At 29.3% G+C, this 17,725-nt stretch overlaps 2 protein-coding genes across 3 annotated transcripts in view; both read left to right on the top strand.

Moving 5' to 3' along the window:
* Positions 1–8,862, top strand: part of LOC107439018 (zonadhesin) — a 167,041-nt gene extending 158,179 nt beyond the window's left edge. Inside the window, exons 61-63 of the mRNA XM_087155985.1 lie at positions 1,638–1,748; positions 3,473–3,653; positions 8,617–8,862. Coding sequence (XP_087012111.1) covers positions 1,638–1,748; positions 3,473–3,653; positions 8,617–8,813 — 489 coding nt within the window. The 3' untranslated portion in view covers positions 8,814–8,862. The remainder of the gene's footprint in view (positions 1–1,637; positions 1,749–3,472; positions 3,654–8,616) is intronic.
* Positions 8,863–12,748: 3,886 nt separating this feature from the next.
* Positions 12,749–17,725, top strand: part of LOC110283395 (uncharacterized) — a 32,009-nt gene continuing 27,032 nt past the window's right edge. Inside the window, exon 1 of one of the 2 annotated variants that reach the window (XM_087155931.1) lies at positions 12,749–12,936. In XM_087155931.1, coding sequence (XP_087012057.1) covers positions 12,855–12,936 — 82 coding nt within the window. In that variant the 5' untranslated portion in view covers positions 12,749–12,854. The remainder of the gene's footprint in view (positions 12,937–17,725) is intronic. The other variant, XM_087155930.1, reaches the window with a different exon arrangement.

The following is a 17,725-nucleotide window of genomic DNA, read 5'->3' as shown; positions in this document are numbered from 1 at the left end:
GATAAATAAAAAGCCCTAACTTCAACTTTTATTTTGATTGTGCTACCTTTCCAAAACGGTAAAATAAAATAATTCCTTTTTATGATGTCAGAACTCTCTGTATCCAATACAGTGGTGTGTTATATTGATATTTACTTCGGTTCTAGAGCTTTTTAAAAACAGGTGAAAGAAATTCCTTTTCTTTATTTCTGGAAATATGATAATTTTATGTTACAGGCGCAATGTAGTGAGTAAAATTACGCAACAAAAATGCAAGGCGAAATATATTTAGCGAATGCGCGGTACAATATTTTTTTCAGTTAATTAAGCTTTATTTTTCAAAGTTAGATTTTGAAACTTAATAATATGAAGTAAGAGAAATTACAAGAGTCGTAGTGGCTCAGAGGATGGAGCGCTCGCCTCCCAATGAGGTAAACAGGTTCGAGTTCCAATAATGGTTGGTAGATACGAATTCTGCACCCGGCTAGCACAAGTCACAGTGTTGACGTAAAATATCTTCAGTGGCAGACGGGTAATGGGTTAAAGTTCCTTTGGCACTAGGATAACACTTGGAGGTTTTCGTGGTTTTCCTCTCCAAGTTAAGCAAATTCGTGTTAGTTTCATCAGAAAGTCCTCCACGAAGATTAGTTTATCCCAATACTTAATCTAGGAGCTAAATTGTATTTTTAATGCAAAAAAAATTTAAATAAATTTTAACCATTGATATTTTTGACTTAGGATTGGTTTTTATTCGATTCAGCCTAAAAAATACATGTGAAAAAGATTGCATTTGTCTAGATAGCAATGTTTAGGTCCTTCAGCCTTTTCTCCTTCTTCTCTATCGTGTTAATAACTCTGAAATATGGAATGTACCGTTGCTTCCCAGTATCTAATCATGCTTGTCAAATGTCATGCTTTTGTCACTAAGAGGAAAAAAAATTTCTATACTGCATCACTCAGTTTTGTCAGATCCTTCATCTGACTTTAATTTCTTCTTGCGAAGAAGTAATTCCCTGTAAGTCTGTAACTATACGTGTTAATTATATTTATTTAACTTATTTTCTTATTAATAAGTCGTATTGCGTGTCAAATTTACTCAGATAATTCTCTAAATCTAAGATTATCGATAACGATAATTGAAGCATACGATGATATCATGATAAGTATTAACAGAAATATCATTGTGAGTGTCGATAAGTTTCATATCAGTTTTACTCTGTAAAAACCCTCGAAAAGTTTGAAAAATATTTTTATCTTATTTGGTGAGCTAAAATTTTGCCATATGAAAAAAACAGTGCAAATTAGGTAAATTCGGAAAATTGAGAGAGATAACGGGAAATGTCGACATTTTCTTACGATATATCGCAATAACGATAATTATCTAATGTGATAAGATGATGCGATACTATCATGATTATAGATAAAAACCGTATGACTTATTCGTTCAATCTACGAAACGTTTGGAAAAAAAATTTGCATTTAGGCAATAAAAATGTTAGCCATTGCAAAAATAATCCAAAGTATTCAAATGGGGAAAATGACGCAATAAATCAGGAAATGTTGATATTTTTGGCAATATACGTAGTAATATAAATTTTGATATTCCCCACTATTATTGTTGACAGTAAATTAATTAGTTTTAATTTGTTGTATTTCAGTATGGAGAGGTTCAACCAAGTGGCTGCACAGAATCTGTGGACATAGATCCTTGCTCCAAAGGAGGTTATCGAATCAGAAAGATGGCAAATAATAAATGCTCCATACTAAAAGTAAAACATTCACTCATGAATAATCTTTGTAAAATTTTATTTGATTTGTAAAAACATCATATACAGTAAACCGGGGCGAGTCTACCCATCCAGGGGCGAGTCTATCCATTTTAGTTTTATTTAATTTTCACTATTTTAAATTGCAAATAAAAAAAATTTTACCGACGGAGAACTTAGTTCAGACTATAAGGAAGATGGCGCTGTAGTAGTTTGATCCGTTTTTATTTATTTGCTGTCTTTTTAACCGACCTGTTCAAACGTCTTTTGAGAGATTTGTATTGAAAATCAGCCAACTTTTAGTTGGTGCTCCGTAAGTATATTATTATTATTACTATTTTCACTTTGGTTAAGTGATAAACTTATCTAAGACTAAGATTACATTAATTTTATATGAGAAAAAACGAAAAGAATGTAAGTTTCGCTGTTGTGAACAAAAAGCCAAATATAATTTAGAACTTTGTTTATATTAAAATTAAGTCATTTTAAATGAATTTGAGTATATTATTTTAATTCAGCATTGATAAATTTATCATTAATAAGAAAATTTATAGGTTAAATATAAATGTAAATATAAAATATGTTTATTTTACCTATTTTTTCAATTTTTATATTACAAAATTAGCTTTTTTTATTTAATGCAAGTTAAATAAATTATTATTCATTATTACAGATGGTTCGAAATTATATTCGCAAAACAAATGGATTTAAATGTTACAAAAAAATGCCACCTGAGATGGAAAAAGCTATCCAAAGGATAAAAGCCAAACAATGACAATACTAATTTTAATTTATTTTTATCAACAATAGTCAGAAAAAAATGTTATTTTATAATGTTAATGATTATAAAAACAAAACTGTGATCAAAATGTGATAATCGATCAAATACTCAATTTGTGTTATTTTATGAATAAAAAAAATGGAATATATAATAAAGTTATCAATTTTACTTCATAAATATCCTAAATAGTAACTAAAATAACAATTTAATAGTAAAATTTGATTATTTACAATGTTAACATTCATTTTAGTAGAATGGGTAGACTCGCCCCATACGAGAGATTTGTCAGCAGTTCTATAAAAATATACAGTAACAGCGTAACTGTAAATATTTTCTGAAATCGATATCACAGCTTTAAAGAGGGATAAATAGCGATTCCGAAACACCTATTGAAAGCCTTTTTTCTTTAATATTTACAAAAGTTTGACCACTTGAAAGTTGACAAACTGAAAAAATGGGTAGACTCGCCCCGGTTTACGGTACCTGTAATAACGTACATATAAGTTCACGAACTCATAAGGGAAGATGTTGGATGATGGTGACCATTAAATGATATTGGACCATAATGAGTCGCACTGAAACTAACATAAACCATCTAATTTTTGATAGGACCATCAAGAATTTTGACTCGGGAAAGCATAGCCTACAATGGGCTATTGCAGAAATGATTACTTCATAGCGAATAACGAGTGACAGCAAATATGGAATTTTGGATAATAAGTAAAGATTTTTGACGCCATATATTTTATGTTTAACAATTGCGAAAAATTTTAGATTTAATTCATTTTTAGTAGACCATTTAGTAGAGCGTTTCTGGAACTATCTTTTCTTTGTTAAATCCTTATCCGCAATGGAAATTTATGGCATTTAGTACAAAAGACATTATATTAAAAAGATCTTCTGTTTTCTAATTTAAAAATATTTGTTAAAATTTTCTCCTTTTCAGCAAAGTTTATTTGCTCCTTGTCATCAGTTCATTCGTCCAGAACCATATTTTGCCGCATGTGTATATGATGTGTGTGCTTGCTCAGAAAATGACGAGTGTCTGTGTGATATTTTATCCACTTATTCTCAAGAATGTTCGAAAGCTGGTGTTATTTTAAATTGGAGAAGTGAAGGACTGTGTGGTAAGTTAAGAATAAGATGATTAAAATATACCTTTTGATAAAATAAAACCTTTCTATTAACTTAGGTTTCTAATAAAAGCAGTAATAAATAGTACAAGTTGACCTGCTGATTAAATTGACAATTTCATTTTCAATTTCAAAATGGAGTGTTATTTTGTATACATTTGGTATAATATTTAAGTTGAGCCTTAATTTCATATTTGTTATAATAAATATTTAAAAAAAAAGTTCGAACCACATATGAAACACTATTATCTAATAATGAGCAAAACGTAATTTTTAAGCATTTAAATCAATGTTTTTTCCATCTTTTTTTGTTAAAAAATATTATTTATAAATAAAATAATATGATCTCTTCAGAATGGTAGGAAATTTTTGCTCTTTTCCTCTCAAATAATGATGTTTGGAATGTTGCTCTTGATGTGATTCCGAGAGCTTTTTACTTTTTCATCTTGATGCAGGCCTGAAAGCGAGACGGAAAAGAGAAAATACTGGTAGGAGAATTATTTCAATATTAGATAATATTCGGGAGGAGTTAATCTATTCTTAGCAATAAACAATTCACTGTAATTAATTTCATCTCGGCAAAGAAGCAATTCAATATAAAAATTGTATCCGTTAAAAACAATAGGTAGTTAGAGATTTTTATTATTCCCGAAAAAAAATTAAAAAATGAAATTTATTTGTTACCAGTTTTTACTCTTTTCCGTCTTGATATATATGGGCTTTCAGCCCTCTCTTGATGTAGACCATCTAATCATGGCTGTATTCATTTTTCAATGGCAATTAATGTAAATCTCCGATCAAGTTTGTACATACTTCTAATTATGGTTACTTTATTATAATGTTACCGCATTGTTACATAATTCAAAATGTTTTATTCACTGTATATAATTTTCATGATGAATGGGGTAGGGGCCGCTGCGCGGCCTAGGCACCCAGTTTTGTTTAAAGAAAGAAAGAAAAGTCTTGATGTAGAGATCATGAAATTGAGTGCATCTGGATCTAAGAGAAAAGGGGGGGGGCTAGTGCACGGGAGACCGGTGATTTGCTGGTTTGCTCGCTAAGTGGAACTTCGATGCTGCTGATGAAGATCTTTAGAAATGACAAGTCCTTGAAGTAATTTAAAAACTACTTCATTCTTAATTAACTTCTCCAGCTCAGTAATTAGTAGAAGCAGTCTTGCAGTGAGAGCAATGGAACCTCTGTTGTCTTGGGACCTGGTGTTACTAGATCAGATGTTATTGCTGCTTCTAAGGCTCCTTTTCGAATACTGGCGTGAAGGTCATCTTAAGTAGTTGGTAGTATAGTTTTCTCCACAATTTGCACATAAAGCTGGTGTAGATCTCTCTATAGAGGAAACTTCCGTGATATAGCCTGCACATTTTACACATCGTGCTGCGTTGTTGCAAGATCTTTGAGTGTAGACGAACTTCTAGCAGTGGAAGCGTTGAGCGAACTACGCCCACTACAGAAATGCTCGATCTTGATTGACCGCTGAAAGTAAATCTGAGTAGTGCTCTGTAGCTTCTCCCTGGTGTTATTTTCATCTTTGAAGATCACTGTAAAATCGTTAGAAGACTCTCATCACCATTTCTTCTCTTCATTGGAATTATCTGGATGAGGATAAAACCGGATAACTCGATATTCTGAACTGAACTGTATTAAAGCTGAGGCAATTTAACTTGAACTTTATGGTGTTTCGATGAGATGGTGAAATGCAAATGAAGTAAAGGAGTATTCATGTGGATAGATGATCATTGAGTTCTGACTGTGTATTTATATGCTGTAAGGTGATATGGCCAGCGGACTCTATATTCTGTAGGATTTGGCAGGATGTATCTGATGGATTAATTCAATGTGCTGGATTCTGGATATCAGGTGTATCTCGATATTTGACACGAAGCGCCACCAACAGATTAATCGATTCTGTAATGTTCTGTGATGTGGAGTCATAAAACCAAAAGAAAAGGTTCCGAAATGTAGAAAATTTCCAGAGTCTTTGCAGGAACATGACAGGACTGATCATCATTGAGCTGGGGAGATCCCCTTGAGAATGGTTTGAAGAAGGCGTAGCACTTCATTCCTCAGCAGATCTTGTTATTCCTTCATTAAGGATACGAGTCGATGAGCTGATGAGGCAGGTGAAGTTGGTTTTGCCCGGGGGATCCTTCCATTGGGGCGAGCCTTGCACCCATAGTAGTTGGAGGTATGATTTTTCATGCAGTTACATCATTTGGCTGGTGTGTCTCGTCTTTTTCCCCACTGATATGACTAGTGCTTTTCGGCACATTTCATGCATCTTGGTTTTGGTAGAGCAGGAACGTTAAGAGTGTCCAAACCCTTGGCATCTAAAACACTGACAGTTGTCGAAGATTCCAATGCTTTCTCGGTGTTCTTCTCTGTAGTTGAAGTGGTGGACTCCAGCGGGGAAAGAGATTCAGAAGGAGAGCAGCTTTTTGTAGTCATGGGAGGAAAGATATCATTAGTATCATTAGTTTCTTTAACATCAGCGAGCTTTTTTCTTCTTTCCAACAGGATACTCCTTGTTGCTTCTATTCAGGTTCTCTGAGTCAGAGGCCGAGACCTCTTCGTCTAGTTCCAAGTGCACATGTTATCTACTTCAGTTCAATGTTTGTTTGAAGCGTAACTATGTAATTTTTATTTTGAACAAAATAGTGGTGAATTTAATAAATCAAATTCTTATTACCTTGCCTACAAAGAAACTGGTAAAGAAATATTTCTGATCTCTTGGTAAGGAAATGCTTCAATGACTGATCCCTGAGATAACAAGCAAATTCCAGGTAGTTCCCTTATCATCAAAGCTGATAGAGTTGTTGTGTCTACCATTAGTCGGCTTGCAAATGAACACATTAAGTGTCTATCTTCTGAAAAGGAACAGAAAACTTCTCCAATTTGTAGTACATTAAACTCTGTGATAGCCTCTCCCGATCATCTCTTGAACTGTGCAATCCCGACAGGGATGGCGTAATTCTTAGGCCTGTTCTCATTTATGACTTTTGTAGATTGGAATCCTGGTCTTGTTCCCCAGGCTACGACTAAATCATTAGAAATACGTCATTAACCATCACTTCCTACATCCGAAAACCTCCACTCAGTATTTTATAAGTTGTCTGCGCAGACTATTTGAAAAGTTAACCTGTTGTGCGCATGTACTCAAATTCTGTTTTAAAAGCAATCGAGAAGAATTTATCATATATATTTGAGAATTGAATCTGTAGTGGTTGACAAGTAAATAAGACAAAACAATGATATTCATAAATTAAACAAGTTTTTAGACATTTATTTGCTACCACTTTTTTATTTTTACTATATTTTCTATTAGATGGCTCTTTTGTAAACTGGTTTGCCTTCATAGTGGTTTGATCGGACTACTTATAGGAAACCGTGTGGAGGCTTTCAGTTATAGGAAGCGTTGCAGTAACTCCACAATTCGTTGAGTACCGAAAATTAAATTTGTGGAACTCAACCGTGGAAGTCTTATGCCTTGTAAAATGGAACGCTCATAGTGACATATAAAGAATTTAATTGTTGTTACATAAAAATTTTGATTGTGTTATAAAAACTTTACTTTTATTATGCCTGTATTTATCTTATAGATTAGGAATTTTTGTTATTGTATTTTAAGCATCAGATTTCAGAAACAAATGTGTTACCGTCGTAAAAGTCGATCACATCAAATACCTCCTGTAACTGAAAGCCTCTACACGATTTCTGCTAGGTAGTCCGATCAGACCACTATGATGGTAAACCAGTTTACGAAAGAGCCATTTAATAAAAAATCTAGCAAAAATAAGAAAGTGGTAGTAAATATATGGTAGCAAATATATGTTTTTAATTTATGAATATGTTTGTCTTGTCTTATTTACTTGTCAACCACGACAGATTCGATTCTCAAATATATATGATTATTTTCTCTCAATTACTTTTAAAAAATAAAAATTTCACTTTTTTTCCTTTTATGACATTTTCTTACAAACAGTAGCCTTAAAAATAGAAGTCAAAAATGTTTTTAAATTGCCCAGTTTGGGATTCATATACCTGCAAAACCTGCTCTGAGAAAAAAAAATGTGGTCAGAATATGATAAAATTTACCGGTTTCAAGCTCTGTGAAATCACCAAAAAGTTCGGTAAATTTTACCAAAGCTCTTTTGTAATAAGTTTGGTAAAATTAACAATAAAGTATTCTTTTATAATTTGTGGTAAAATTTGGTAAATGCGGTAATATTTGATAATTTTATCGTGATGCATTAGAGTATGGGAAAAAACCATTTTCTCGGTTAAATTAACCTTTCAGTTTTGTATTTTCGCTAAAATGTGTGGTAATTATAAACAATATTTTGAAAACCAGAATTTCCGGAAAACCATTGTCATATAAACGGAAAAATTACCAAATGAGTGGATTAAATACGCTTTAATTTGGTTTTATTCACCGGAATTATATATTTTTTTTAATTTTTAGAAATGTCATTACCATACAATATAGTAATTTTACCGGAATTTTTTTCTTCTCGTGACGCGAAACAGTTGATATAATTATATCGTTATGATTAAACCTTTACAATATAAACAGAAAAATTACGAAATAAATATTTCAAATTCCGTATATTTTGGTTTTATTAATTAGAAATGTGTTTTTTTTTAGAAATGTCATTACAATACGATAATTTTATCAGAATTTTTTTCTCCATCTGAAGCAAAACGGCTGGTATAAAAATTATTAAAATCGGTAAAAACTACTAGCTGCTTTTGCTATGGTAATTCTTTATATACTAACTCCAGATTTCCTTGAAATTTTGCAACTAAATCATATAATGCAGCATGGACATAAGTAATCAGTCATTCTCTATGTTCTTTATGCATCAACTACGATATTCTTCTTTCATTAATGTATACTTTCATTTCACTAAATAATTTTGATTTTTATGATCATTCTCATTAGGCATTCATTGTTCTGAAGAAGAAGGCTTAGTGTTTGATGAGTGTGGTCCACCATGTTCGAGAACATGCGAGAATATAAACATGCCCATCGAACTATTAGCGTCTCAGTGTTTTAAGCCGTGCGTTCCTGGATGCCAATGTTCTGCAGATAAAGTACTTCACAATGGAAGATGTATTCGTCCAGAACGTTGCCCATAATTTGCATATTTTTCATATTGTAATGTAAATAAACGTTTTATTTAATACAGTGTTCAAGATTGCTTTGATGTATTATATTTTGATACAATACATGCTGGAATTCGTTATTCATTAAATGATTTTAAATTCATTGGACTCCATTACATCATTTAATTCGTATCTATTTAGGAAATTATAATTAGAGTTTCGAGGACAAAGCGTACGGATACAGAATCTTGCATTGGCAAAATCTCGCTGGGACAGAATCTTGTTTGTGCTATACTCTAGAGAGTATAACGAACACAGAGTCTTGCTAAGATAAATTATGATGATGAATTGTATTTTGATACAATGCTTGCAGGGATTCGTTATTCATTAAATGATTTTAAATTCATTGAAATCCATTAAATCATTTAATTCGTGTCTACTTATGAAAGTATAATTAGAGTTTCAAGGACAAAGCGTACGGATACAGAATCTTGCATAGGCAAAATCTCGCTGGGACCGAATCTTGTTTGTATGCTATACTCTAGAGAGTGTAACGAATACAGAGTCTTGCTAAGATAAATTATGATGAAGAATTATATTTTGATGTATTATATTTTGATGCAATGCATGCAGAGATTCGTTATTCATTAAATGATTTCAAATTCATTTCAAGTCATTTAATTCGTATCTATTTATAAAATTATAATTAGAGTTTCGAGGACAAAGCGTACGAATACAGAATCTTGCATAGGTAAAATCTCGCTTGGACAGAATCTTGTTTGTTTGCTATACTCTAGAGTGTGTAACGTATACAGAGTCTTGCTAAGATAAATTATGATGAAGAATTATATTTTGATGTATTATATTTTGATACAATGCTTGCAGGGATTCGTTATTCATTAAATGATTTCAAATTCATTGAAATCCATTACATGATTTAATTCGTATCTATTTATAAAAATATAATTAGAGCTTCGAGGACACAGCGTACGAATACGGAATCTTGCATTGGCGAAATCTCGATGAGACAGAATCTTGTCTGTATGCTATACTCTAGAAAATGTTAGGAGTACAGAGTCTCACTTAGATAAAATCTCACGAGGACAAAGTTAGGAATTGATTTTTCTCGCGAGAACAAAATCTTGTTTGTATGGTGAACTTGTTTGTAATACTCTAGAAAGTGTTATTGATACTGAATCTTGAATAGACAAAATCTCGCGAGGACAAAATCCTGTTTGCATGCTGGACTTGTTGTAATACTATTGAAAGTGTTACTGATACGAAATCTTGAATCGACAAAATCTAGCTAGGACAGACTCTAGTTTGCATGATGGACTTGTTTGTAATATTCTAGAAAGTGCTACTGATACAGAATCTTGAATAGACAAAATCTCGTGAGTACAGAATCTTTTTTTAAAATTATTTCCGCAATAGTTTGCCAAAGTGAGAAAATATCTTAAAGAAGTTTTGTTCAGCTTAATTTTGACCGCCTGAGATTTTGTCCTTGCGAGATTTTGACAGGATACCCATTAATAAAATTCAATCACATTTATTAAGAAAAAATTTTTTATTCGATTAAATAGGTATTAAAACTACATTTTGACTCTTGAGCATAATTTTTGTCTGAAAAAAAATAATAAACATTTACTTAAAGATAGAGTTCTCCATTTCATGATGTTCACTTCCTTGTGATGAAATAAAGGCAATATAAAAGCAAAATTATGTACTGAAAATATAACATGCTAATTGCTATACTGCAGACAACATTTTAAATAAATTCAATCAATAAATCATAAGGGAAACTAATAGTTACAGATAGATATACTTTAAGTTAAATGATTTATTTTATTATTTAAATTGAACTACCTTTTATTTTCGTATTTTATTTAATTTTTTTTTATTCTAGAAAGAAGTTTTGAGTTTCACACTTTGAATAGATCAGTAAAATTATCAGTGGATCACTTAAAGGAGGGTTCATAATCTTAGAAAAACTACAGTTTAGGGAATATCGGGAAAGTGTAAACAAACATCCTTGTCTTGTTATTATTAACAATAATCGGCAATTATTAACAATAACCACGTCTTTTGGTAATCAACTCTTTTTGTTTTTCTTATGCCATTGTCCTTTATTCCTGTCAAAGTAGTCACATCACTAGATAAAAATGATCAAAAAATCATTTTGATAGATGAAGGAGCAAAAAGGCAGCATTGCTCTGCATTATCTCTATAGAAATAAACTTTTCCTCCAGTGAAATTGCCTTGGAAATTTTATGTTTTAAAACTACCAGTGGATTATGACCGAGCATAATCCAATATTTCAAAAACAATTGCTTTCTCCTCATACAAAATTTGCATTAACAATAGTGTATCCTCCCTATAAAAATAAAATTTTGCTTCAGTAAAATTGCCTTGGAAATTTTATGTTTTAAAACTACTAGTGGATTATGACCGAGCATAATCCAATATTTCAAAAACAATTACTTTCTTCTCATACAAAATTTGCATTAACAATAGTGTATCCTCTCTATAGAAATAAAATTTTGTTTCAGTGAAATTACCATGTAAATTTTGTGTTTTAAAACTACCAGTGGATTATGAACGAGCATAATGTAAGATTTCAAAAACAATGACTTTTTCTTCATATCCTCTCTATAGAAATAAAATTTGCTTGCTTCCAGTGAAATTGCCTCAGAAATTTTATGTTTTAAAACTACTAGTGGATTATGACCGAGCATAATCTAAGATTTAAAAAACAGTGACTTTTTCCTCATGCAAAATTTGCATCAGCAATAGTCTCTCCTCCTTAAAGATATAACTTTCTTCGATTGATATTGCCTCGGAAATTTTATTTTTTTAAACTACCAGTCAATTATGAACAAGCATAATTTAATGTTTCAAAAGAAATTACTTTTGCATCATACAAAATTTGCATTAACAATAAGCAGAAGAAACTGACTGCTTAATTCTTCTTATAAAGTAACAGTTCAAAAAATAAAAATTCGATATAACTAATTTTGATTTTTAATTATAGTTATTTTCTTCACGAATCAGTAAAATCAGTTTGAGCGATATTAAATTTATATTCTCCTCTTGAAAATAAAGATTTTTTCAATTTTAAAAGGGGAACTTATAAAGATCTCCAAAAAGAAATTTATTTAAATTTATATTCAGTCTTATTATAAATTCTTTCTCGTACTTAACTCTAAAATCAATATCAAGCGATGAAATTATTTGCAAGCTTATTTAGTTTTAGAGCTATTGAAAATCGTGAATTCTCTTCGTTTTCTTATAGAAAAAAATATCCATTTTCGATAAAGTTCTTCTATAAATATTTTTTCTTCCGCTTAAAAAACTCCATCTTTATTCAAAAAGTTTTTCCAAACTCTAATCCCACTTAAAATTCATTTTAGAATTGTCAAAGGAGATTAAATAATTATTTACCACGATCGTGACAAACTGTGCAAAAAACATTTTAAACGACTTAATCCTTAAATGTTGTTTACAGCATTTTTGTATATTAAAAACCTTTTTTCTGAATAATACTTTAAACCACTAGAGAGAATTTGAATGAATTTAATTTAAAATTTGGACTTTCGAGAAAAATCAAGCGGATGGTTAATGTAGATTCATATTTGATTTTTATATTAAAAAAAAATTAAAATGCCATATGTCGAACTATTGTTAGAATACAATAATTCTCAAAGGGATCTTACTTCCATTTGAGGAACAGAAGTCCATAGTATTTTTGTTATTTATCATCTAAAAACATTAATAATATGGATCGTAACATATTTTTTGTTAAGTACATTCCTGTGATCCAGATTCCCCGCTGGGAGTATCGAACAAATTCCATTATCATCTTACGTTTGCTCAAAGTGCTTAACATGACAATGATATTTCAGCATCCTGTATGCTTTAATGCATGCTTGATTGCCCTCCCCCTCATTTTTGGCAACTGGTGGGGGGTGGGAAAAAGATAGCCTATAAATATTGAAGGTTTTGTCAGACGAAGTCTTTTAATCAATTAATTTTAGCAGACCTAGGACGTAATTAGCTTTGCATATCAACTTTGCAATGTCTTTCTTATGCCGAATCATGCTCTTTACTGCTGCAACATTCTTGATTATAACTTGCTTCGGACTTACACCTGCAGGAGGTAAGTAGCTATATTTTAAATGTCCATTTTTTATCAGTTAATTATCTATAAAATTCGGTAGTTAATATGCATTTGCTAAAAATGACGGCATGTGGAAAAAAGGAGGCCATACCCTACATTATTTGAAGTTTTTGTAAAATGTTTGTTTCAGTGGTAATGAACTAAAGCAGGATATTTTTAAATAAAATAGAATTTTAATAAAACTTTTATCAGATCTGGAGAACATAAGAATTTCTCTGCCTGATCTTTCTTATGATTGTTCAAATTGCTGATATGTAGTTAGGAGTAAAATTCTTTTATTTATAACTTATTAAAATATTAATACATTGCCCTAATTTCCGGGAGAAAAAAATTCTGGTTAAATTAGCGTAGTATGGTATTGATATTTCTGGTTTTAAAAAAAGCAAAATTCTGGTTAATAAAATCAAAATATACGACATCTAAAACATTCATTTAATAATTTTTCTGTCCTTATGGTAACGGTTTACCGGAAATTCTGGTTTTCAAAATTATCCCTTAATTTTGCAAATCAAGCAATTAGCAAAAAATACAAAACTGAAAAGTAAATTTAACGGAATAACTGGTTTTCATGCCATGCTTTAAGGTAACATGATAAAATTACCAAATTTTACCACATTTACCAAATTTTACCACATATTGTAAAATCATATTTTATTGTTCATTTTTCCAGAATCATTACTAAAGCGTTTTAGTAAAAATTACTGAGCCTTTCGGTTTATCCATGGAAAAGGAAACACTGTGAATTTTACCATATTCTGATAGTTTTGACCATATTTGTTTTACTCAGTGCACTATGGATGATATTTTCTCAAACTGCAGACATTCTGCAGTAGTTCGAGGATAAAGCTGTAGAACCATGGGGCAATTTTATCAGATTGAAGTTTTTCATAACTGAAAAGCGAGTTCAAAAGTTCCAGGTAAAAAAAAAATTCGAAAATTTGAAGATTTGTTTTATTATTTAAATAAAATTATGCAATTATTTTTCTTTAAATTGAGGAAAAAATTATGTTAATATCCGAATAAAAAACAAGTTTCGTTTTTTCCTTCTTATTCAATGCGAGTGATGTACTAATAGTTAGAATACTTTTTTTCTCCAAAATCAATTTTTTTCAAAATCAACTTTTCAAAATCAACTTAGTGATAAGCAGAGAATGTAGCTTTTTCGATCAATTTAAACTTTTTTATGCAAAAAATTATAATTAAAATAATTTACGAAATATTGTAGCAAATATGTTATACATTTGTCAATAGTAATGTTTTGCGAACGTTTCCTGTTACACACTTCAAAAAAAATTTTTTTTTTCAAGTACAGAAAATAATTTTATGGTACACAATGGCGTTGTATCTTGGGCCTATTTCCTTTTCTTATTTGTAAATTTTACAACACTCCCATATATATATATATATATATTTCCCTGTAAAAAATTCCAGTTGAAATTACGGTATAAAGTATCAGCACTTTAGGTGCACCATCCGTGAAATCCGTTTTTACCGTAAAATATTATACTGTGGTTTTTAGAGTATTATTTATTTAATCAGAGTGGTTCAATGGTTTTATATTACTGTAAAAATTAAGGTACATCAGATTTTTTGTTCCGTAACATGTTCTGGTAAAAATGAATTTTACGGTATAAAGCACCAGCACCATAAGTGTCGGTACTTTTTTTCTGTAATTTGGTTCAGAAATTTTTACAGTTTTATTTTCTTTTGTTTTCAGGAAATTAAAAAAGTTTTGTTTTTTATTTTGGTATATAAAGCTTTTGAAATATGATGAAATAACAATTGTGCAAATTTAAGTTCAAAATGTTTTTAATTTTTTGACTGTTAACAGCAAAAAATGCTGATGACAAACTGAAGCATAAGAAATTTTAAAAAATTTTTAAAAAAAATTTTATACTAAAAGTCAATATTGTCAGTTATATCAAATACTAAAAATATCTTTATTTTAAAATATCTTTATGTTTTGAATTTTTCTTTCTATTGAATACCTGTAATCTATTGATCTATAAAAAAAATTGTATTCTTATTAAATATTTTGCTTGCTTATACTTGCATAGTTTTTAAATTTTAAATACTAATTGCGTATTTTTTAATTAGTACTCAGTCTAAAAATTATATGCATTTTCAGAAATAATTGCTAATATTGTTCCTTTATTTATTTAATTTTCATTGATAACACTCATTTTGAGTTAATTTCTCTTAAATTTGCTAGTTAAATGCATTTAGATATTCAGGAAATTAAAACTCGTTTTTCAAGCATCCTGAATAAGCTAAAATAAATTAAACTAATCAGAATACAATACTAAATAATATTTTTGTGGAATATTTCAAATAATTATTGCTTTAAGACTATTAAAATGTTTACGTATTCTGTTTGACAAAGTTCAAGCAGAAATGTATTTTTGCTAACTGACCTTACACATAACTTGGTCCGGTCCGATTTTCATTACTTAGACTAGTCCAAAATAGAACAAGCATACACATTTTTTTAAACTAAATACATTAACTGTTAATTTTTATAATAAATTATTTTTCTCAAAAACACCCGCTATTTTGCCATAAGAAGAATGACAATTTAGAGCATTTCTAACAGGACTGTGTTTTTAAATGTAAGCAATTAAGAGTTTTATTTTCCTATCAAATTGATTCATACAAGATATAAAATTCTCCCATATATACTAGATATTTAATTTTATTTTGTTTTCAGGAAATAAAAAATATTATTTTGAGTTGGGATATATGAATAATAAAATAATAGTGAAATAAAAAAAATGTAACTTTTAATTTAGAAATGTTTTTAATACTTTAAATGCTAATAGCAGAAATTTCCGAAGATTTTAAAGCTTTTTAGTTTTATCGAAATTTTTGAAGACAAAGTTTTATAAAATTTAAAAAAATTAATATTAAAGGTTAATATTGTCAGTTATTTAAATGCTAAAAAGATTTATATTTTAAAGTTTCTTAATTTTGAATTGTTTTCTTTGAAAATGTCATTTAGAAGATCAGTGAGCAAATTTTGTCTACTTATTAAAAATTTTTACTATTCTTATATCGCATTTATATTTGTCTGAACATTTTGTATGCATATTTTGTATTTACTTCTGATTCACGAGAAAATTAAAAATTAAGCAATTTTTTAATGCAATTTTAAATTTAAAAATTTTTTTTAATTCCTATATGCTAATAGCAAAAAATACTGAGATATATTGGAGTATGGATTATTTTAGAGAAATTTTTAAAAAATTAAAATTAAAAGTAAATATTGTCAGTTATATCAAATTATTAAAAACATCTTTATTTTAAAGTTCTGAAATTTTGAACTTTTTTCTTCGAAAATGTCTCGCGGATGAGGTGTGAACAATATTGTATACTTATATTGCTTAAATTGTCTTTATATTTTGTACAAATCGAAAAGAATTCTGATCAAAATACTGTACTAAATGGTAATTACATTCCTGGTTTAAAAAGAATCTATTTAGTAAAATTAAAATATGCTGTATTTAAACTATTCATTTGATAATTTTTCCGTTACAATGGTAAAGGCTTAGCGGCAATTCTGGTTTTCAAAATTACAGTTCTTATTACCATCCACTTAGGAAAAAAAATGAAAAGTATTTTTCGCTTGTTCACTTGTTGTTTTCACCCAAATTTTTCACTGGTTATAAAACCATATTTTATTGTTTATTTTACCAAACTCATAACCAAGTGCTGCAGTAAAAATTCATCAAGCTTTTCGGTGTTCATATAAAGTCTTCATACAGAAATTTTTTTAAACGTTAATAACAAAAAATATCAAATACATATTAAAACTAAAAAGGTCAATATTTTCAGTTGTATTCAATACTAAATTATTTCCAGTTTAAAGTTTCTAAGTTTTTAATATTTTTCTTTTAAAATATCTTCCAGAAGGACTGAAAAAAATTGTGCAAGCTCATTAAACTTTTTACATACTTATATTTATATTGTATTTATACTTTGTATGCTTAATTTGTATTTACTTTGCTAATTCACAAGAAAATTTAAGAAAACATTTTTAAAAAAGAGATTTTTACTTTTTCACGACTTCTTAAAAAAATTATTCTGTGTAATGCAAGATTTAGATTTTAAGAACATCATTCCGTTTTAATAATCCCCTTTATGCTATAAAAACTAATTAGTAGAACAGATACGTATTGTCAATGATTAAGAGTTTTTTAGACTTAAATTTGATTTCAAATATAAACATGATATTTGGAATATTAAATTCATTTTTAGTTATGCAAATAAGACTTTGTTTTTGCTTAGAATAATTAATATTCTTGTAATTAATATTCTCCGAAATTTGAATGTAAGCTAAAACAATGTAAGCTCTACAGCAGAGGGTTAAAAGCTTAAATTAATTTTTCAATTATGCAAATAAGACTTTGTTTTTGCTTAGAATATTAAGTCCCAAATAAAAAAATCAAATATAAATCGAAAAGAGAAAGTCTCATTCAAGTATTTAATTTAGTAATTATTATTCTCCGAAATTTAAGCGTTCAATGGGAAAGCTAAAACAATGTAAGCCCAACAGCAGAGGGTTAATAACTTAAATTTATTTTTCAATTATGCAAATAAGACTTTGTTTTTTCTTAGAATATTAATTCTCAAATAAAAAAATGAAATATTTTAAATCGAAAAGAGAAAATATCATTCAAGTATTTAATTAAGTAATTAATATTCTCCGAAATTTGAATGTTCCCAGTAGGTAAGCTAAAACAATGTAAGCTTTGAAGCAGAGGGTTAATAG

Source organism: Parasteatoda tepidariorum, chromosome 12 (assembly GCF_982258835.1).
Source record: "Parasteatoda tepidariorum strain Cologne lab strain chromosome 12, Ptep-v5.0, whole genome shotgun sequence".
NCBI lineage: Eukaryota > Metazoa > Arthropoda > Arachnida > Araneae > Theridiidae > Parasteatoda > Parasteatoda tepidariorum.
Note: the sequence above shows the minus strand (reverse complement) of the source record. Positions and strands in the feature narration are given on the sequence as shown.